The sequence below is a fragment of the Leptopilina boulardi genome, unplaced genomic scaffold, assembly GCF_019393585.1.
Source record: "Leptopilina boulardi isolate dan_hultmark-lab unplaced genomic scaffold, ZJU_Lbou_2.1 LbouV2_13, whole genome shotgun sequence".
Lineage (NCBI taxonomy): Eukaryota > Metazoa > Arthropoda > Insecta > Hymenoptera > Figitidae > Leptopilina > Leptopilina boulardi.
Genome location: NW_026137674.1, coordinates 305,853 through 329,737, shown reverse-complemented (window position 1 = coordinate 329,737; position 23,885 = coordinate 305,853). Strand labels below are relative to the sequence as shown.

The window sequence follows — 23,885 nt, the reverse complement described above, 5'->3', positions numbered from 1 at the left end:
GAATTTTAAACCTCGACTATAAATCTCACGTGGAATTTTTATTTCATATAAGAAAAGTAGTTCTGGAACTGGTTTTTTATTTTATTTGTCTATAAGTACACTGAGAAAAAAGCACTATTGATTCAATAGTGCCGATGCTATTGAATTAAATTTTTTTTAAACAATAAATTCTGCATTGAATCAAAGAAGTGTATATTAAAATAGAACAATTTAAAGTTTTAAATTAAAAGCCTAATGTTTTCTAGAGAAACATTTCAAGTAGTTGCGTTGTAAACATAATTTGTTTTATTAAAGACACATTAATTTATTTCAAATAAGAGTGGTAATTAATTTAAACAAAAAGTTATTACAATAAAAAATAGTGTTTTTGGCTTGTATATAAATATATTTTAAAGAATTTTATATGCTTTCAAATCAATAGCACAGGCTGTTGTTATAATAAACGGCTTATTCACATACGTTCGAAAGCATGATGCTATAAAATTGACAGTATGCGTAGTAAAATGATAAGGCCATATTATTCAATTATTACGAATAAGAAATTGATATAATAAAATGTATTTTTTAATAAGCAATTATATTTCTTTGGTTTATTTTAATGTAAATTTGATTTGAACAAATTATTATTTCGTTCAATAATGTATATTTCGTCTTATATGAAAATATTTTGCCGTATTTAACAAAATACATCAAATGAATTTAAGAATGGGATTGATAATAAGATAATAATAAGAACATTAATAATAATGTCGAATACTTTAAATTATTTTAAAATAATTTATGAAAAAAAATTTAAAATATTTATTTTCAAAATTATTTTAATAGTATATTTGATTATATTCCATATTTTTTTATAGAAAAGCTAATCATAAGGAATCATAAGAAATCGAAATCTAGCACTGGAAAATCTATATCGGTAAGAGGACGATTGGCAATAAAATATTGGAACAGAGTAAAGAAATTGCGACTGCTGGATAAGAGTGATAATACTGAAAGTAATACTCAGTCAATGCTATCACTGTCGGTAAGATATTTTTTTTTAATTTTTGTTTAGAATTATAAAAAGAATATTCTATTTTAAGATGTTTTAAAATAAAATATCCCAAATATACACGGAGAAACTTTGTGTATCACTTTTTGTTAAACTCATATGTATTTTTAGTAAGGAGCCGTCCATATACCACGTCGACAAATTTTAAGCACTTTTTGACCCCCCCCTCGTGGACAATCGTGGATTTTTAATTAATTAACCCACACCCCCCCCCCTATTTTTGTTCACGTGGACTTTTTTATTGAAAATTTTTTTTTCTTATTAAAAATGATATCTAGAGAAATTTTTAAAAACGGTAAATAAATAGAAGTTTAATAGTATTCAGAAACATTTTATCATTTTTTCATTAGCTATGAATACCATCTTTGGTTTACGGTATGAATATATCTTTGGCAGCAATATCTTAAATAATTAAAATATGAAAATAATTAAATTATTAAAAACTATAAATGTTTTTAACAGAAATTAAAAAATCTAATAATAATCATCATTAGTGATTTCATTTGCATCTTTGATGGTCCATTGTTGTGTTAACCAATCTGCAATGTTATCAATTGAAACATAATCTATTTCGCTCTCCACCTCGACACAGGACACTTCTAAAAGCTCCGTTTCTTCATTTTCTTCATCCTCTATTTGTTTTTTACGCCCCTGTGAATGAAGGGCTTTAATGTGATCAGTTACATGAGATTTTGCAGCAAAATAAACTCCGCAATATTTTCAAATGCGTTCTAAAATTTAAAAAATAGTTTGTTAGTTAATAAAAATATTTCAAACGAATAGTAGTTTTTAAGGGGGTACGTACCTTTCAGTACAGGCAGTACTGTAGGGCAGTACAAATCATAAGGGAGATTTTGAGGTAAATCCTTCCCTTGAGGTTTCAAATTAATCGGTTGCCTGACATACAAAGGAGAAAATTCATCTTTGTTTTCTACTTCCGAAGTATCAGGAATTTTTAAACCATATTCAGTGCGTCGAAGTGGAAAAGGTGAAGGAAAAAAACCTTCTGGCAATATTTGCTTTATGTCACTGCGTGTCGAATTACAGCAAGCAATTTCATCACATTTGACGATCTAATAGAAAGAGGACAGCATAATTTTTAAAAATTTCATAAATAGATATATAATAATAGCTTTAAGAAGTTAGTTCTACCTGTAAAAAATACTGGCTTTCACGAACATCTATGGCGAACCATTCTGCTGACGGCATTTCAGGAAGTGGAAGTTTGCTGTCAGTGTCGGCAAATTTCGCTATTACTGAATCACGGTGGGTCTGAGTAAAGTTCAACCCAAAGAAGCTTGCGTATCAGAATTTCTTCTTGATTTCTTTTTTAGGATGCCTCCTGATAATTTTGAGCCCAAAAAGAAAAAAATCGCCTGAGCCGTTTTTGAAAAAACTCATTTTTTCGATATTTTGAAAATTCAAATTAACATATTTTTGAAAAAAATATATAATTGTAAGGTTATTATGGGCTTAATTCATTTAAAATAACCGAAATTAATGTTCCATAGGTGCTTAATTCTTTGCAACAATTTTAACCCATAAAAATACTTGAAAAACCGTGAAAAATGTGTTAAAAAGTAGATTTTTTTAAAATTACTCCCTCCCATTGCATTTTAACCGATTAATAGTACTTACAAAAATTAAAGCTTATAAAATTATCTGTAAGTTAAAAAAAAGTCGAACGATTTATCTTTAAAATTGTCAGAGATATGGCCTTTAGAATACAAAAAATATACAAAAAAATTTTTAAAAAGTCAGTTTTTGTGAAATATCTAATGTCTTGTAACCCTAAACATACTGCTACCCACGAATATATTAAAGTAGACATAATTCTGAGTAAATCTAAAAAAAATAGAGGTTTCTAGCTTAATTACAACAAAAGTTGTGACCGTCTAAAAATTACTTTTTTATTTTTACTTGTATAACATTATTTTGTTAATGTCTTAATGTATTACGATGTTAATGTTGTTATTATATTATTATATAATTTATATATATATATATATATATATATATATATATATATATATATATATATATACTGTTCATTGAGAGTCAAAATTATAAAAAAAATGAAGATCGATATTATTTTCACATGCAAAGTTTGTTACAAGCGTTTTATGCGTCTGTTCGTATTTTCGTAATAATATGAAAGAAAATGTCAAAAAATCACGCAAAAACGAATGAGGAAAATAGGCAACAAATTTGCTTATTATGTTTTGGCAAAGCAAAGTAAATGTTTCCGGTGATTAAGCAAGGTAAACTCGAAGCTAGGATAAAGAAATTTACCGAATATGAGCCTGAGGACATTAGGTTACCTTCTGTTGTATGTTCCGGCTGCCAAAGAGATTTATACAGAATTTCACAAGAAGATATTGAGAACAATCGAGTTACGTTACCAAACTTTTCTGACATTAAAGTTATGAAGAAAACGAGATCAAAAAGTTGCACTGTGTGTGATTGCTATATTTGTCAATTAGCAAACACTCCAAAGTCAGGAAATTTCACAAAAGTTGTTTTGCCTGATCGAAAGAAAATGCTATCGGATATTTCAAATATACAAATCTTAGGTAAATAATAATAATAAAAATAATAATAATAATATGAATAATAATAATAACCCCCAGAATAAAAAATTTCAATTATTCAGCTCATTTTGCGTTAATAAATTTTTTTATCAAAAAATATGTGTTTTTAAAATTATTTTATTATCAATTACATATCTAAATCCTCTTTTAGACAAACAAGTTTCAGCAACACCTGTTATTGAAAAACGTTGCAGTTACTGCTTTTCTTTGATTGGAAGAGGTTTGACTCACAAATGCAATTTGACTAGTCGCCTGGAAAATTTGACAAATTGCATAGAACAGTGTGGTCCAAAAGTTGAAGAGCAAGTTGCATCGTCGCTATTAAAGAAAAAATCTAGTGGGAAACAAGAAATTACAACAAAGCTCTCATTAACTCAAGCTAAAGGTGGTCAGCAACTTCGAGTCACTATTGGGCAAAGCGCAGTTGAAAATCCATTAAAACAAGCACTGCTTACTGCAGAAGACTTTTTGAAAATTAAAAATAGTTTCCATTTAAGTCAGAACAAAATAATTAGGATTGCTGCGGCTATTCGTGTTGCTACAAAAGATAGGAAGATCATTGAACCTCATCTTAAGAAAATCTTATCCGCTAAAAGCCATATCGTCGATCAGTATTTCGCTTGTGAAACATTTAAATTTTCCAGAGTCAATTCTAATAAGGTCTCAGAAGAAGAGCAAACGATTGCTTATTGCATTAATCTGGAGGGCCTCATCGAGCATATTAAAGAAACACGTCAGCTGTCAGAATACCATTTAAAATTTGGAATTGATGGAGGTGGCAGTTTTTTAAAAGTATGTTTGTCGATCCAATCTACTGAAAAAAAGGAAGAACTGAGTGGATGTCGTCAACGATATAATGATGGCATTTCTGCAAAAAAGTTTAAGGATTCTGGCGTTAAGAAGTTGCTTGTCTTAGCACTAGTACAGTGTGCTCAGGAAAATTATCAGAATGTATTGTTGCTATAGTCTATCATTAAAATTCATAACTTCCAAGGGACTATCGCAACTGATTTAAAACTCGCAAATATCTTGGTAGGTATAATGTCCCATAGCAGTTCATATCCATGTACTTGGTGTTATGCGAAGAAAGGAAATCTTGATGAACGTGGAATTTACAGAACTTTGGGCAATATTATGCAAATTTATAATCTTTGGTGTGAATCAGGATCTCGAAAAGAAAAAGCTAAAAACTTTTGCAATTGCATTCATCCACCAGTTTTCACTTCGAATGAAGATAAAACCTTTCTTCAGATTATTCCTCCGCCTGAATTACATTTATTGCTGGGTGTTGTAAATACCTTATTCGATAAATTGCTAGCTGAATTCGAAGATGATGCTACAAAATGGGCGAGATTATGCAACGTCCAACGAGAAATAACTTACGGCAATTCTGGATTCAATGGAAACTCTTGTAAAAAACTTTTGAAAAAGTAGATTTGTTGCGTGAGATCAGTCAAAAAGAATGCTTGAAATACGTAAAAACCTTCGATGATTTCAGAGCTGTAACAAAAACGTGTTTCAGTAATCACCTGGATCCCAACTTTGAGGAAACAATAGAAAACTTCAGAAGTAGATACTTAAATTTAGGCATTTCGATTACATTGCGTAACAGACTTCTGTAATGAAATGAAAGCAGGACTTGGATTCTATAGTGAACAGGCAATGGAGTCTGTTCACTCCGATTTTAAAACAGTTTGGACAAAATACAAAGTTTCCAAAGAACACAGCGAATATACGAATAGACTATTACATGCTGTTTGCGAATATAATAGTTTTCATTCATTTTAAAAATTATGCAATTTTTGTAAAAGGTTGTTTAACCTTGTTTGTGCACAGTAATATATTTGTTCTTTTTTAATTTCTTTAATTTAAAGTTACTGTTTTTTAACTAACATTATCCCAAGTAAATAAATAATTGATGTTATAACAGTAAATCCTAAAAAAGAAATCAAGAAGAAATTTTGATACGCAAGCTTCTTTTGGTTGAACTTTACTCAGACCCACCGTGAAGGGTGACTGCTTGAATTGACATTCGACGATATGTTTTTTCGTGAAATTTAATTTTCGATCAAATGCCAAATTTTAGTAGTCAGACTAAGAAAAATTGATATCTTTGCAGTTTTTTCCCACTTTAGTAGTCAATTTACTAAAAATACATAGTGAGTTTAAGAAAAAGTAATACTTAAAGTTTCTCCGTGTAAATTTGTAAAATTATAAATTATTATTAATGTTCATAATATACAAAGCGTATTTTTTTAAGAAACTGTTGAAATAAGTCTTAATTGGCTGAGAAACAATAGATCACAGTGGGATCTTATAGTCCGTCACTGGCAAGTTACTTCTGATATTCGAGAAGTGGAATTCTTGAACGGAAAAAAAATCTAGTCTAAATTTATCAAAAGTGTCCAATTTTAAATCATCCTGAAGCGCACAAATTAATTCTACAAGATTTTTCACAGTTTAAATTCACTGACGATGAAATAAATTACGACGCTGCAGATGAATGGTCCGAATTTTTTGAAAAAGTTCAAACAGTTTGTCCTCTTGATTCGACAAAAAAAAGATGCTCGGATTCGTCATTTATTAAACTTGCTCTACACATGTGAAATAGAATGTATTACAATTATTTTCTCGGCGAACTAATTAAAAAATTGACACACTTTTAAATTAAATCATTAACTTTTCATAGATAACAAAGCAGTAATTCAACTACGTCTTTTATCATTCCTTGTTGCTCTCAAAGGAAGACAACGCAAACCAAATAAAAATGATTGGAAATACAGTATGTTAGAGTCAGAAGAAAGTACTGTCCAATATGCCGCGGTGACTTAATATTATTAAATTACAGTAATTTTCAAAAATGTATTCCAGAGAATAAATATTTTGATACTAAATTTTATATTATATTCATTCATTCATTATATTCAATTTTTTAGACTATTGACGATATTACTCGGATTTGCAAGGACTTTAAGACGGCTATGAGCGCGAAAGGTTTAAACAGAGATGGGTAAGTATCATACTTCATGTATGTTACCTAAGTTTGCTACGTATGTTACATGTGTATACAACTTGTCCAGTTTGCTACACAACGTTTGTTACATTTCATGACGTAGGCACTCGTAATGGTCAGAAGCAAATATAACCTCAATCTAGTTGGTTCCGCTATGTGCTTAGTCTTTGAATTTTTGTTTGATTGATTTGATTGTTTCTAAAAATCAAAAAGATCTATATTTAATTTTTCAGAAGCATTGACGAGATTTTTTTGTAGGATTATAGAAATTCAAAGTAAAGAGTAAAGACATATAAAAACACTTATAACTTAATAAAAATTATTAAACTGAAGTGCAATAAATTATTATTTAAAGAATATTTCATCTCTTTATATTTACCAGTAGATCTATTTACCTGAGTTGCCTGAGACATTATTATAATTTATCTGATAAGGCCAACGCACAATAGATTCGCGAAAGTCGTTCGCGAACGAGATGCATGAGATAGAAAAGGATACGAATATATCTCTGTCCTTTTCTAACTCATGTTTCACGTTCGCAAACGTCTTTCCCGAAGATATTCTGCTTAGGCTTTTATGATGATGAGGCGAGTTCGAGTTGACATCCAAAAAGTGAGGTTATATTTATAATATGGTTTGCGATGTTTGCGACAATTTGTTACGTATACTACACATTTTAGGTATCATACGTAGCAAACCTTGAGTTTGCGACATTTACCCATCCCTGGGTTTAAAAGTTCGACCTTCTATTCTTGTCGTTGGTCCAGAATTAAATCCAGTGCAAAGTGTTTACGTGATTATCGATGACGTAAAATACGAAGTCGAATCTGTGATAAAAGCAATTGATGTTTGTTTTAAATCCTTTTATGTTTTTAATTGTAGTTCCCGCCCGCAAGTCAACACATTTGGCTTTTGATCCTTTTGTCTAACCGACATCAGGAATTTTAGTGCAGAATAAATTCCTCTTACATTTATGACTCGTTTAAAAGGTTTAGAAGTTAAAGGTGATAAAAATTGGGCAATTATTTCGTGGAAATTCCTCTAATCATATAAAACAATGGGAATTTTTCAACTGTTGAATATAAAGTATTATATTACAAGCAATCCCCGCAATCTGACTATTTTCCAGAATTTTCCCCCCTTCTCAAACTCGTAACCTGACCATCTTCCCCAACTACTAAAAACCAATGATTTCAGGACAACATTATTTTGAATATGATAATTTATATCGTTACGTTGTAATATAGAAGTAATATTGTAATTCATATATAATTAATAATTACAATGTTAATGAATATTCATTATATCAGCTTGATAAAAAATTAAAACAAAATAGACGAAAAATGAATTCAATTTATATTTGAATTCTTAATATTATTATAAATAATTTTCTATTAGTAAAAATAGAATGAATTATTTTTTGACTGTTAAACAGCAATAACTAAATAAATAATTATTAAATAATTTATTTTTATTAAAATTATGTAATTATTAATTAGGACTTTTATATTTACATTAAAATTTAAATTATTATAAAATGTTTTTAATTAATTAAAAATAATTACTTTCGTTTACAAAATACTCAATTTTCAAAAATATTTTCGTTTTAATAAATTTATATAAAACTGATACCACTAAAATTTGACCACTGGACACTATGTATACATACAGCACTGTTCGCGTACGAGAACTGACACTATTCTTAGTCAGGTTGCGAAGATACGAAATGGTCAAGTAGCGGGGATGGTCAAGTTGCGAAATATGCAGGTTGCGGGGATTGCCTGTAGTTCTATTAAATAGAAAAACAAATAATAGCAATTTATATTAAGTGTTTAAACAAAATTTTGTAGTTTTAACACTAAAATTTTTTTTTGTTTAAATAATTGTTTTTCTGAAGTAATGTTAAATAGCCTTTAAAATGTTGATATTGTATCTAACATTTTACTTTGAAAAACAACGTGTTTGAATTGCACGACTTGCGTTTAAATTTTGAGCTGTATTCTAATTTAAAGTCATAATCCATCACTGTCCATTATGCTTTGAATCATGTACAACAGAAGTTGTTTTTATCAATCATTGGAAATGTAAGCATACCACTATTAATTCCACATTTCGTTGTAAACAAGAGAAATGTTTTCGAGTTTTTTTTATGTGAATCCTTTTAAGAAATATTTAATTCGCGCCCACAATTAGAATCTTCTTCATCTGAGCGTATGGATATGGCAGACGATCTGGCTCCAACTTTATCAAACTCTAGTTCAATGATTGATTCTTCTTGCCCTGTTGATTCGACGAATAGTGAAATTTTTAAAGCGAAATCACAGAGTATCACACCACGACAATTTGTTGGAATGTTGTCGAAAAGTGTGCGTCTATTTGTTGCAAAAATGTATGCAAATTTATCTGTACCTCGATCTTTAGTTTAAGAAATTGTTAGCGATGTAAAAATTATTACTGATCACATTGGAATATTAAAATCTATACATACTCCGAATGAAACACTAGAATCCGAAAATTTAAATCAAATGTCTGACATTTTTCAGAACGGATTTATAGATCATGAAACGGAACACCGATCTCTGGGTTATTTTGAAAATCTCAAACTATTTCCTATATACCTATTAAAAAAGTATTAAAAAAATTCTTGGAACTTCCTGGAGTCTGTAATGCAACTTTATCGTTCATTGAGAAAGCTGAAAAAATCGAGAAAATTATTTCTGTCGTACAAGGAACTTTGTGGAAGAAGTTAAAACAAAAAATACCAGAAACAGTGATTTTCTCTTGTTTATTTTGACGATTTTGAAATAAATAATCCGCTTGGAACTCATCGAGGTTTTCATAAAATGGGGGCTGTTTACTTTACAATAGATTTACCTTTACAATAGATTGCATTCCAGACGAATTTGCAAGTCTTTTAGAGAATATATTCCTTGCACAACTTCATAACACGCAAGATTATGATGAATGTGATAACGAACAAATTTTTTGGAAATTACTCGAACAGCTCACTGAGTTAGAAACGACTGGCATCAATATTACTATTAATGGTGAACATATAACCGTCAAATTTGCAATGTTTATTTTTGCAGGAGATAACTTGGGAGTGAAAATGTAGTGCATTAGGTAATACTAAAGGTTTTAATTCTAACTATAATTGTAGAGGATGCATAACTGATAAAGAACAGCGTCAAAGTCTTGTCGTGGAAAATTCTACACTTATGCGAACAGGGGAAAATTATAATTCTGATGTGAAAACAAAGACAAGAGGCATACGAGAGAAATGTACTATTAAGCAATTAATTAGTTTTAAATCATTCGAAAATTATGCTTTTGATCCAGATAATGTTGGGAATTCTTCGAAGTGAAATATTGTGTGCCATCTTCTAAAAGAGTATCCAACTATCACTTTAGAAATTGTAAATGACAAAATTCGATTTTTTAGAATGGATTAGATTTAGATTAGAAATGAATGGTTAGAAAATGGGCAAATTATGTACACTGCAACCGAAATGCTGACATTTGTTTAGTATCTTCCTCTACTGATTTGCCTTCTTGTTTTAGACAACGACAAATATTGGCATTTATTATTGTTACTTCAAGAAATTGTTTTGATTATTTATGCCCCAGAATTTACTGCAGAAGATGTACAAAAATTAGAACGTCTTATTTCAAAACATCACCGTTTATGTAAAAAACTTAAAATTAAATTAACGCCGAAAAGTCACTTTTTAATTCATTATCCTAATATAATACGAAAAATTGGGCCATTAAAATCCATTTTAACAAGAAAATTCGAAGCCAAACATCAAGAAAATAAGATCTCGTGTTCATCCTGCGTTTTCGATATCGTTGAAGCAGCAATTGCATCCAAATTACCAATTTCTTAAATGTACAGCTTTTGAAGAACGATTAGTATTAGTTGTTGTTTTATGCAAAGGCTTGAATGAAATTGAGGATTACGAATCCTTTAAACATGTCATTCCGCACGTTGATACAAAGAAATGGTCATTAACCGGTTGGATTGAGTATTGCGGTACTAGATACCAAAGAGATATGATTATAACAATCAGTGGAACAAAAGTTCAACCCTGTTTTGGAATAATTGCGTATATAGTGGTTAGTGAACTACACGAAGCTTACTTCTTATATAAACAAATTAAAATTTTAAAGTTTATGACTTATTAACAAGCATTTGAGGTTCAAAATACTCAAAATTGGGAATTCATTTCGCAGAAATGTCTTTTATCATATAAAACCACGGGAATGCATAGACTGTTTAATAATAAGTATTATATTGCTACACTGAGAGACCTTTTGCACCGTTACAGACTTTCGACAGACGGCTGCGGAGCATTCTAGCGGTCAGCTATGAAACTACGTTTTTGGTCTGCAGCCGTACAATTTTTGGAGCGTATCTGTCCAAAAAATTGACCGCCGAAAGGTTCATTTTCATTTTTGGGCAGTCACGATACAAAATTTAGAATCCAGCGCACCAAAACCTATTGTGGCGCTGCAGTCACACACGTAGTTCTGATGCGATGCAAAAGGTCTCTCAGTGTACTATTTCATAAAAATGGAAGTTCCATAGTAGTTCATTAAAATCGTTAAGAAAACTAATTGTGATTTTAATAAGTTAAATGTGTTGTGTTTAAAATGTTTAAATATTTTATACGTTTTTGAAATAATATAAAATAGCGTTCAATATGTTGATATAGTACATTTTATTCGCATTTAAGGAGTAATGTGTTTAAATTGTATTTATTTGTTGTTTGAAGGTTGAAGAGAAATTTTATTATTTTATTCAATCTACGTATATTACATATTTTTACTCTAAATCATTTGTACTTTAAAAATATTTTTTTCGTGCTCCTTAATTTTTATGTATCTTACATAGTCAAATGTAAAACATTGCATATTTGTAATATTATCAAAAAATTTGATTACAGTGTCAAATTACAAGTTACAAACATTTAAATTCAAAAGAAAAATAAAACTTTCACGTTTATGTTGTCACCCATTGTAATATTTATTATTTGCCTTTCATAATATTTGTATATTATTCAATCAATTTTATATAATTTTATATTGGATTTAAATTGAATTTAATTCATCAAGTGTAGAAATCACCAACGTATGCCTAAAATAATTGTTGGCCCAACATTGGTCCTACCTTGGCAGCCCCTATTTATATATTCTTGACTGGTTCTAACTTGGACTTACCTAGAACATCTAGTTAAGTGTTAGAAAATTTTTTATGAAAAAAAGTGATTAAATTTAGGATTTGTAAAATATTCTCAGATAATACTTATTTAATTAATTGATAAAATTTATATGATTTTAATTATTTATTAATTTGCAATAAATATTTAAAGACATTTTTCCATAGTTATATTTGTTGTGTTATATCCTAGGATGCACAAAGCAAAGTATTTAATTTGATTATATCAAGACAGGAACGCATTGTCCTCTAACTTGGGAATAGTTTTATAATTTAAGTTTTCTTTTAGAAAAAAGGAAATTGGAAAATATATGGATTAAATTTTGTCGATACAACTTAAATTGAATCGGCAAAATTTGGAAAAGGTCCTAACCAAAATGTGATGTTCATAATATGGGTCCAACTTAAGTTATTGTACCAATACTATCAGGGAACAGAAAATAGAAATAGAAAAGAAATGATAATCAAATAAATTTTATTATTGATTCACTTACTTTTTTATTGATTGTTGTTTTTTTTACAGTGTGTTGTTGAATATTAGTTTTTCCTTTGTTTGAATATATTCCTTTTTTATATTAATATTAATTTTATAAATGAAATTCTTTAAAATTGGGATTTTGTAGCAATGATAATACTGGATACTTTTATGAAGAATATTTTTTTTATACTTGTATTTTTTTTAGAAATGAATTTTATGTACTTGATAAAAAATTGAACTAAAAGGTTTGAACTGAACTGAAGAATTTTTTTAACTGACTTCTAATGGGACTTCCCTTGGTTTTTAAAGGGAACGATACCCACTCCACTTTTATGATAAAGATAATATTATCAGGCCCATTTTTGGGAACTTGAATTTATAAAAAGAATATATTCAAGAAAAGGAAAAGATTTTAATTTTAACAATTTAATTACAAGATTTTAATTATAATTTATTTAAAGCAATTTTTATTTAATAAAACTAATTATTATAAATTACGATAAAAGTAAAATTTAATGTTTCGCATTTCTTATTTTTTCCTTATTGAATACCCATTTATTAATTGATAACTAATAAATGTATATTTATCAATTAACAATCAATAAACAATCAATCCTACGTTCATTTGTCTAACATCGATTGGTCACACCTGAATCTATTTTCCGATGTAAATCTAACATGTAGTGAATTTTTATCCATTATTAATGAGGCTTTTTGTAAATTTATTCCGCGTTTCAAACAATCTTTTACACATAAGCGTCGTTTTCCACCGTGGTTTGATCAATCGATTATAGACGATATCAATATTAAACATGCTTTGTTGAAAAAACGCAAGTTCGCTTATGACTACTACGACACACAGCTTAGAATTATTTCAGCATCTCTACACAAACGTATTAAAAAAAACCATACTTTGTATATTAAATCCGTTGAGAATAATCTCAAGTCTAATCCGAGGGAGTTTTGGCAGTTTGTTAACAGAAATAAGAAAAAAGCTAAAATGCCTGAAATTATGTTTCTTAACGATGTCACGTTGAACACTCCTGATTCTATTGTTAATGCTTTTGCTGATTTATTTTCTAGTCATACTAGAGCTACTAGTTATCCTAATTAGAGCCCTGTTTCTGTTGATAACGCCCATTACTTTGGTAATGATTTGTTTTTTCTTGATTATGAACGAGTGCTTAAGGCTGCAAAGATGTTAAAACCTAATTTCATTTCGGGCCCAGATAATATTCCAAGTTTTATAATTAAGGACTGTGCAACTATCTTGGCAAACCCTCTAACTAAAATTTTTAATATTGCTTTAAAAACTGGAATCTTTCCTCATGCATGGAAAGCTGCTAAGATTATTCTAATTTATAAGGCCGGGGAGAAGTCACTTGTAATTAATTATAGACCTATCGCTATTATTCAGAATTTTGCTAAAGTTTTTGAACGTGCCATTCTTAATATAATTCAAACTGTTTTATCAGAAGTGATAATTGATGAACAACATGGATGCATTCGTAATCGATCTACTATAACCAATTTAACCATTTTTACTCAAATCGTCAATTCAGCACTACAGCAAGGTCTACAGGTCGACGTTATTTATTTGGACTTCTCTAAAGCTTTTGATACGATTAAACATGATATTATTTCTTCTAAATTGTCTAATCTTGGTTTGCCTCATAACCTTAAAATTTTAATTTTAAACTACCTTTTAAATAGATCACACCGAGTGTCAATAGGTCAATACACTTCTTATACAGTTTTTCCTCATTCAGGTGTACCACAAGGCTCCTCATTGGGATCGCCTCTTTTTAGCATTTATATCAACGATAACGATCAAACAGTAGATTATTATATTTTAATTTTTGCAGATGACGTTAAACTTTTTTTTTATACATGGCCCCACCGACTCAATTTCCCTTCAAAATGATTTGTCTAAAATTGTTTCATGGTCTACTTCTAATTACTTTCTTCTAAATATATCTAAGTGCCATGTCTTATCTTTTACTAGAAGTAGTAACCCTACTTATACTACTTATAAAATTGATAATACTGATCTTGAAAGAGTGTTTTCATCTTGTGACCTCGGTGTCATCTTTGATGATAGGTTGTCCTTTAATGAACAGATTTCCAAGGTAGTTGCGTCAGCTTCGAAAGCTCTAGGTTTTCTTTTCAGAGCCACGAAATCTTTTGAAAATCGATCAACTTTAACTACACTGTATGATTCGTTTGTTCTTTCTCGTCTTACCTATGCTTATGTTATTGCTAATCCATGTTTTCAAAAATATAATGACGAGCTCGAGAAAGTACAGAACATTTTTTTGAAATATCTCGCATTTAAATCTGATGGCGTATATCCGGCGCGTGGCTCTGATTATAAATGTTTGTGTAAGAGATTTAATTTCCGGCCTATTGAGGAAAAGCGAATTTTGTCTGCAACGATTTTCTTATTTAAATTTCTTAATTCTCAATTATATGCACCTTCGATTCTGTCTACCATCAATTTGCGTATTCCAAGAATTGTTTCGCGCAATTTTGAACCTTTTTATCTCACACCTCCGACATGTGTGATTGGTTACACTGAACCGATTTTTTTTGCATGTAAACATATTAATCAACTGTATTCGAAAATGAGACCGGATTTGGATATTTTTTTTCATCTCTTAAAGAATTCACTACTACTCTCGAATACTACATTGATAATTATATAAATGAATAACACCAAATGGCACGGCGACGTGACATTGTTTCGCACTCTTTTAGATTTTTTTTTATAGTTCTTAAGTTTTTTTGTAACATCTTTTCGTTACCCATTTATAGTCCTTATTAACAGGATTTCGGTATCTGGAGTTGTAATAAATAAATAAATAAACAAATATTAATTTTACATATAATTAAAATAAAAATAGAAAGGTATGATTCAAACATTCGTACATTGCCCTCTTGCACACGTCACGGATCCTCTTAGATATGAATTTTTATTTGTTTAGTTATTTTATTTATTTATCTACATATACACCCGCAGTCCTAATTGGACCATAAATGGGTGACGAAATGATAAAGTAAGTTGTTTAAATTTAGGTGTGGTACATATAATTTCCACAAAAAAAATTAGAAATTAACACAAAAAATAACATATTAAGAATCGGTTACATATGCATTAAGCGTCTCAATAAACTTAGATTTCGATGAAAAAAACAAGTCCAAATCAGGTTGAATTTTCGACACCAATATATTTACATGCTTACATGCAAAATATATTGGGGCAACTTCACCATTTGTGTTGGTAGGTGCTGAGAGGTAGAACGGTTTGTCATTTCTAGAGTGTAATCTCGGTATTCTAAAAGGTATTTGCAGTAGTAGTTCAGGCGCATGAATTTGCGAGTTCAATATCTTTAATAAAAAAATAATATCATCAAAAATTCTGTTAGCAGCTAGAGTTTTAAAATGAAATCTGTTACATAAACTAATGTAGTTTGAGCCAGATAAGGGGTACGAACCATCCTCCTTAAACGCCAAACATTTTAAAAAACGCTTTTGGACTCGTTCCAGTTCCAATTTATACTTTTCAAAATAAGGATTCCACACAGAGGAAGCATATCTAAACTTCGATAATATTAGAGAATTATATAAGGCTATGAACGTAGTTTCATTTCGGAAATGTTTAAACAATTGTTTAAACAATTTATTGTTCATAATTTATAGCTTTTTTAAATATACATAGATAGTTATTAATTTAAAGGTTATAAATAAAATAAAATATAGAATTAAATTTGCAACAACTATTATGTTAAATTGTTTAAACAAATAATTATTTCTATTTATTAACATTTTTTATAATTTTCCTAGAAAAATGCAGTATTTTTTCCTATTATAAAATTAGGGAAAAACTGCATCTTTCAAGGTGCACTACAAAAAAAGTTAAAATAAATAACAATAAATTGTTTAAACAATTAAACAATGCAGCATAATGTTTTAAATCCATTATTTGACAACATATAACACTAACAGTGAAAGTTCTGGATGATTTTAAGTATTTTTGTAAAATAGAATTAAAAATATATAGTGAAAATTTATATAGACAAATCAAATAAAAATATCTAATTAGGTTCTGTAGCCGCGGTCGTTAAAGCGTTCGTTAGGTCTGTTAGGTCATGCGTCTGGGATTCGATTCCCGTAGAGTTCAAATTTTAATTCAACTCTCAGAATTTAATTTAAAACTTACAGGATATTCCTTTTAGAAGGTTAGTATTAATTGTGGTTAAAATTAATTTTTTAGATTATTTATTATTTATTATTAAAACTGGTTCTAACTAGGCACCCAAGTTAGGACCAGGCTAAAATCGCATCACAAAACATTGTAGGACCAAGCTAGAATGCCAAACTTGGACCTAGTTAATAATAGGGCAAAATAGATAGCACCAAGGTAAGACCAGTTTTCATTTTCTACACGGGATGTGTCAATTTTAATATTTTTTTATTTAACTTTTATTCCATTGGTTTAATATAAAAAGTTTATTTTAATTTAATGGATATTGATTAAATCTCAATTATACACGGAGAAAATTTATTCTGTAACGATTACAGAACTGGTACAGTACTGCTCGGACAAAATGCCATAAACATTAAAAATTAAATAAAAGTATATATTAATAAATACAGGTTTAGAAGTGGAAAAACATATGAGCGTAGCCTTATTCATTACAGATCAGTCTTGTAAAATAAGGAAGACCTAGCATGACTCTGGCGACGCTTGCGACTGCGCGGAGCGAACGTGCCATTCACAGACAGTTCTGTAATTTTTGCAGCTCCAAACATTAATTCGCTCGGAAGCAAAAAAAATATATATATATTCTCTACGAATTTACTCACGTATAACCGGTTTCGTAGTCACCTTCGTTCGAGTATTGTTTTCACTCACACTGCACACACATATATATTTTCAATACGCTCGCTTGTATATATAATCCTAACCTAAACTAACACATTATTAATACGCACGCACTATTACAACCGCGATACAAAGTATATTTTGAACTGCTCTTATATACTAACTTCAGAAATTCTTTTGCGCTTCTGAGAAACTTTATAAATAATCAAAACTTTATTTATTTAACAAAAATTAACCTTTCACTGTTATTATCTTTCTTATGATTAACAAGGTCAATTTTCATATAGCAAGAAAGTAGTATTTTACTTATATTTTTAAAATAAACTAATTCATTTTATTACAAATTTTAATTAAAGCAATTGTTTTTGATATTTATATTTTCTAATAAATAATATTATAATATATTTAAATATATTATTTATATATAAGAATACTATATATGTTTATAAATTAATTAAAATTATATTTTTCATTAAATAAAAATATTAAATATATATTAAAATTTACTTAATAATTTAATATATTTTAACAGGGATATAAAAATGAATAACAGTCCATAAATTTGTTGTCAAAAATTTTATTTTTAAAAAATAAAATTATGTCGGAGATTTTATTTCTCTTTATGTTTTTGATGCGATTAGTCGCGAGCCGTTGTGACGATAGACGCGATCAGCTCGTGACGTCACGACACGTCACTGCTCAAAGCGCTACAAGCCAGTTCTGTAATCGTTTCAAGTCTAAACAACACTGTTTGCAAAACCAAAAAAAAATCTCGATTACAGGAGCGCTTATGACAATTTACAGATACGTTCTGTAATTTAAGCAGGTCTATTTTTAAAAATATTAGAACTGCTTTGTAACCATCACAAAAGTGGTCACTTCGTCCGAGCAGTACGGTGCAGTTCTGTAATCGTTACAGAATAAATTTTCTCCGTGTACAAATTATTTGACAAATTAAAATGAATTTACATTTTAGTTGATAATTTAAAACTAAATTTTTCGGTAAAAAATTTAATTAATTTATAATAATAATTACTTACAATATTACAAATGTAATTTTACAATATTAATATTATTATAACATTTTTTGGCTTTAAAAAATAATTTAATCATTTATTAATAATAAATTTTTGTCTTATAAGTATAAATTAAATTTTATTCCTTGACTTAAAGTGATCGATAAAATTTTATAAATTATCAAAAAAAAAATTTTTAATTTAATTTTTAATAATTTATTAATTTTTAATTGATAATTTTAAAAAATTTTATTAATTTTGATAATAACCTCTTTACTAAGTCTATAGTTTTACAATATTATTTCGATATTTAACTAAGTATTGCATTTATTTAGAAAAAGAAGATTCTAATATTCCAGCTAAAACTTTTTTAAAATAGCCCTCCATTTGCCTTGACCAATAAGAGCTCTTTCACACAAGAAGGTTTTTTTTCAGAGTATGGAGAAGATTTTTTTTGTGTTTAGTGTTTGGTTAGGTTAGTGGTTGCAGGTTTTAGCTTGTGCGCGGCGAACTCGGTTTCGATCCCTTGTCCATTCAAATTTTCTTCGAAATTAGGTTTCCGAAATAAGTAACATGCGATAAAATGCGACTAAATGAGTATAAAATGCACTTATGAATTAAGAATCCGAAATGTTTTGGGCGTATGTAAATGTATAAAACAAAGAAATTTCATAATATGTGTACAAAAGAATTTTAAGAAAATGAAATTATTTAATTAATAATTTGTTTAAAAAAGTAACATTTTATATAATTGAAACGATAGCATCATGATATAAAAGTCAAGTTTCAATTTGTTTAAAACTAAAGTATACTCTTTCTTCCCAACATTGTGTAGTGTTCATCTTACTTCTTTTAACTATCAAACGAATTTCAAGTATTTTAAAATTGATAGCATTATGCTATAATGTCAAATTTTAGTTTATTTGAAACTAAAGCGTACTTTCTTTATTTTAACATTATGTATATTTAATTTTTATTCATTTTGCTATCAAATTTATCTAAAATACTTTAAAATTAAAAGCAGAATACTATTGAATTAGAGTTACACAACTTTTTTCCTTAATACTTTTTTTTGTAGAATCAATATTAATTAAATTAAAAACACCAAAATTTTTTTTTTCAAATTTAATTACATTTTTAAACATTAATCATTGTTTTGAAGTCAAATGTTAATGAATTAACTTGCAATTTTTTATACAAGTTCATTTGGGTCTGCTGAAACTGAAAAAATCATAAAAACTTCAAAAATTATTTATTGTTTAATTATTTTTTGTTATAAACAATGACCTGTCTGTAATATATTTTTCTTACTTTCGATGAGGAAAAGTCTGTGGTGAAGTTTTGAATTGATCAAACTTCCAGTGAGAAAGTTGTTCCTCGGTATTCAAGAAAGTTTTATGGAAAATTTCAACAAAATTTATTAAAAAATAAAAAAGTTATGCAATTTTTAAAGAATAAATGCAGCGTGACACATTCGCTCCAATAGACAGTACAGTGCTATAAAGGTGTCACCTTTATAGCATCTTTATGTCATTAATACTATTATTTAACAATTAATAATGATAATTATTTATTAATAATTATTTGTTAATAATTAATTATTAATAAATGTTTTCGAAATCCTTTTGTATTGAAAAAATTGTACTTCGCACTAGTTAGGCCTATAATTGAATTCGTCTCTGTACTGTGGAAACCTTATCAGAGCTACCTGTTAACTGATATCGAACGTGTTCAGAACAGATTTCTTCGTTTTATGGCTAAACAGACTGGTGTACCAATTGATTATCATAATCATGACTACATAGACTTAAGATACAAAATTTGATATTCCGTTATTATCCCAGCGATTTTTATACGCCGATATGCTTTTCTTGTTTAAAATTATTAACGGCATAATTAATTGTGCAGAATTGCTGAGTCTATTTTATTTGCATATACCCTAAAATCTCCAAGACATCAACAATTGTTTCACATTCCTTTCAATAAAACTAACTATTTGAACAATTCTGTGATCAACAGATTATGTAAGGAGGCAAATCAGTGTAGTATGAGTGTTAACTTTTTTGGTATTTCTTTAAATAAGTTTATAATTGAACTGCGTAATTTTATGTATGATGGGAACAATAATGTTAGCGCGGCTTATTAATTTTGTTTAAATTAGGATTATCGTATCATAGTACACTGTACGAATGGGCACTGCCCGTATACTTTGAATAAATAAATAAATAATTATTTATTATATTTATTATTAATATTTTTATGGTTAATATGTCCGTCATTTTTTTCCCTGTTTATACATGTGTTTTTATTTCATAAATTTTTTAATTTGTACAAATTTTTCTTGCACACATTTTTTAGTATTTTTATCTTATACATTGGTTTTGTTTCGTTTTCAGGCCGATGAATATTTGTGAATTGTGAGGTGCGTGCCTGTTGGTGACAATTTTCGAAACGATAGTTACTGAATAACCTTGAACGGTCACTGTGTATACAATAACAATGGCTGACGAAAAACTCTCTGACAGAGAACTGTTAGTGAAAATCAGCGCAGGTGTTACTGATACAAACGAAGAAGTCAAGTCATTGAAGTCAATGTATTCCATTATGAGCAGAGATATCGATGAAATGAAAAAGGACCAACGGAAGTTTGCTTCAGAACACGACGACTTATGTACAACAGTAGGCCTACTGAAAAAAAGGCTTTTGTCAATGGAGAGGGAGTCAAGAAATAAAAATCTTTTAATTTTTAAACTGCAAGACGAGGAAAAGTTCAATAAAAACTTATATCTCTCGATTTCCGAGATCTTCAAGGCGATAAAAGTGGAGATTCCGGAACATGCCATCGAGTCTATTTATAGATTCGGAAAGTCCAGTGGAACGAGACCCGTAATGGTGCGCTTTACATCACCGAGATGGAAATCACTCCTGTTTCGCAGCGCGAAGGATTTACGCGAGCTGGGACTAGCAATCTCCAATGACCTCACGGAAGATGAAAGAAGAGAGCGCAAGCTGCTCTTACAATTTCAGTCTAGATTGAGGGAGCAAGGACAAGAAACAAAATTAAGGGGAAGTTATCTTATCATTGAAAACAGACCTTACTCCGTAAAAGATCTACAACGAGAATCTGAAACTATCACAGCTGCTGAGAAGGAGGACATGGAGGTGGGGGGTGATGAGTCAGACTTAGAGGAAGTGGCAACAGGAATAACCGCAACACCTAGGAAGAAGCGCAGACTAAAACAACAGGAGAAAGAAGTCAAGAGAGGGCGCTCTGTAGGTTCCACTAAACCCAAGGCAATCAAAGATATGAAACCCTTAACACAGTTTTTTCGAACGGACAAAATTCGCGATTCTTTGGCGGTTGTCCCAGGAAAAGAATAGCAAATAGAGGGAAAGGTGTATTCTTCAAGAAGGAGCACATCTCAATTTGATGCACTCCGCGATCACTCACAAAGTCAGAGAAGCCAACACGCAACGAGTCAACTATCAACATCCCGAGAGATACATCAAGTTAGGTGCCATTTCTCCGATTCCCGTAAAGTATCTTCATCAGTTGGTGCCAAATTCAGGATTCTTTTCTGGAATGCGCACGGCTACGCTAACATTGAGGATTTAAAACCCCAAATACATCATCACGACATTTTGTGTTTATGTGAAACGTGGTTGGAGGATGGTCGTGCGATGGTGCCAAGGCTTCCAGATACTATGAGCATTTTCAAGATACCATCAGTCAGGGAGGCAAGCAGAGGGAGAGCAAAGGGAGGTTTGATTATCGCCTTGGATAAGAAAATATTTTCTTCTCAGTTAGTCATAGCAGAGTCTGATTTTATTGTAATTAATGTTTTAATCAATGACTTCTCTTTTTTATTGGTCCTTGTATATACCTCTCCATTGTCGGATATTAGTTCTTTTTTAAATAATTTTAATTGTAAACTTTTTGAGTTGCGTTCATCATTTAACGACACTCCGATTATTGTTGGGGGGAACTTTAACTGTCGCGTAGGGAACTTAAACTCTTATGATGATTATGTGATTTCTAACCGTTCCTTTTCATCATCGAGATTATCAAAAGATTTAACTGTGAATAGTAGAGGGCGAATGCTGGTGGATTGTTTGGAAGGAAATGAATTCTTTCTGTGTAATGGAAGATCATTGAGTGACGTGCCAGCGCAGTTTACGCATATTGGGGGAAATGGTTCTAGCGTAATAGATTTGGTGTGGGGTTCACTGTCTGCTTCGCCCTTCCTATGCGACTTTGAGGTACTAGAGTGGGATACATTGTCTGACCATCTCCCCGTAGCGGTTTACCTGGACGTCCCTTCCCCGTCTCAGGTGTCTGCGAATCAGAGTACGCAGATTATAAAATTGAAATTTGACTTTATTAAAGCTGAGGAATACGCAGATATTATGAGATGGAGAGGGGAGTTGGATGTCGACGCGGGTGGGGATACGGGCGTTATGAATGATTTGATGGTATCTACAATTACAGAGGTTGCGACTGAGTTGGGTATGAGGAAGATTGTCAAGCAACACGATATTAATTCTATGACGAGTAAGCCTTGGTTTGACGACGAATGTCGCAATGCGAGATTCTTGCTAAGAGTAACTTTTCGAGCATATAGGGATTCAGGTTTTAATGTTTCTCTTCGAACCGCATTTATTGAAGCACAATCTGTATACAGAAAATTAATGCCTGTAAAGAAAAGATCCTACAATAAAAATCTCGTTGATCAACTCGCCGCGACAAAGAATTCAAAAGACTTCTGGTTTATTGTTAATAAGAGAAGAGTCAAATACTCTGTAAATAATTCTATCGATGAAGCAGTATGGTGGCAGTATTTGCGAGAATTATATCCTGTCAAGGTTGTGAATTTCTTCGACGCACCATATATTAGACACCCGATTCTTGATTGTAGTATAACACAGCAGGAGATAACTAAAAGTATTTTAGGTTTCAAGGATTCAAAGTCCCCTGGATGTGACAACATTAATTGTAGTTTTCTTAAAAATTTACCAGAAAATTGGTTTCTCTTTTTGGAAAATTTGTTTAATAAAGTTCTTGACCAAGAAAAGGTTCCTGAGGCCTGGGGACAATTAACTATGTGTATGTTGCACAAAAAAGGGGACTTTGATGATCCGGATAACTTTCGTCCTATTACGTTGGTGAAAGCTGTGGTAAAATGGTTCACTCAGATAATGGCGGACAGACTTTTGAGGTGGGAAAGGGAATTTCGGGTGATACCCGAATTCCAATCGGGATTTAGAAGGGGAAGGGGCTGCGTGGACAACCTTTTCACATTAAATTCTTTACTACAAATCCATTTAAAAATTCCAGGTAGAGTTGTCTACGCAGCCTTCATTGACTTTAAGAGCGCCTTCCCCTCAGTCGCGCATGATATTTTGTGGCATAAATTACACTCAATTGGCATAAGCTCAAAATTTATAAATCTTTTGAAGGACTTTTATGAAAAGGCGTCCGCCAGTATCAGAACTTGGCAAGGATCAACCGATTATATTAGGGTGTCTCAAGGTGTTTTGCAAGGCGAAGTACTTAGCCCCCATGTATTCTCCCTATTTATCAGCGATTTGGAAATTTTTCTGCGAAACAAAGGATGTAGAGGACTTTCGATTAA

At 30.2% G+C, this 23,885-nt stretch overlaps 1 protein-coding gene and 1 long non-coding RNA gene across 3 annotated transcripts in view; both read left to right on the top strand.

Annotated features, from left to right (window-relative positions):
• Positions 1–21,633, top strand: part of LOC127291249 (uncharacterized) — a 102,885-nt gene extending 81,252 nt beyond the window's left edge. Inside the window, exons 2-3 of one of the 2 annotated variants that reach the window (XM_051320254.1) lie at positions 858–1,024; positions 20,649–21,633. In XM_051320254.1, the coding sequence (XP_051176211.1) occupies positions 20,752–21,633 (882 nt within the window). In that variant the 5' untranslated portion in view covers positions 858–1,024; positions 20,649–20,751. The remainder of the gene's footprint in view (positions 1–857; positions 1,025–20,648) is intronic. The other variant, XM_051320255.1, reaches the window with a different exon arrangement.
• On the top strand, positions 6,004–6,652 carry LOC127291254 (uncharacterized). Its single transcript, XR_007844572.1, has 3 exons — positions 6,004–6,256; positions 6,332–6,489; positions 6,579–6,652. It is a non-coding gene; the product is annotated as an uncharacterized LOC127291254 (long non-coding RNA).
• Positions 21,634–23,885: the final 2,252 nt, after the last annotated feature.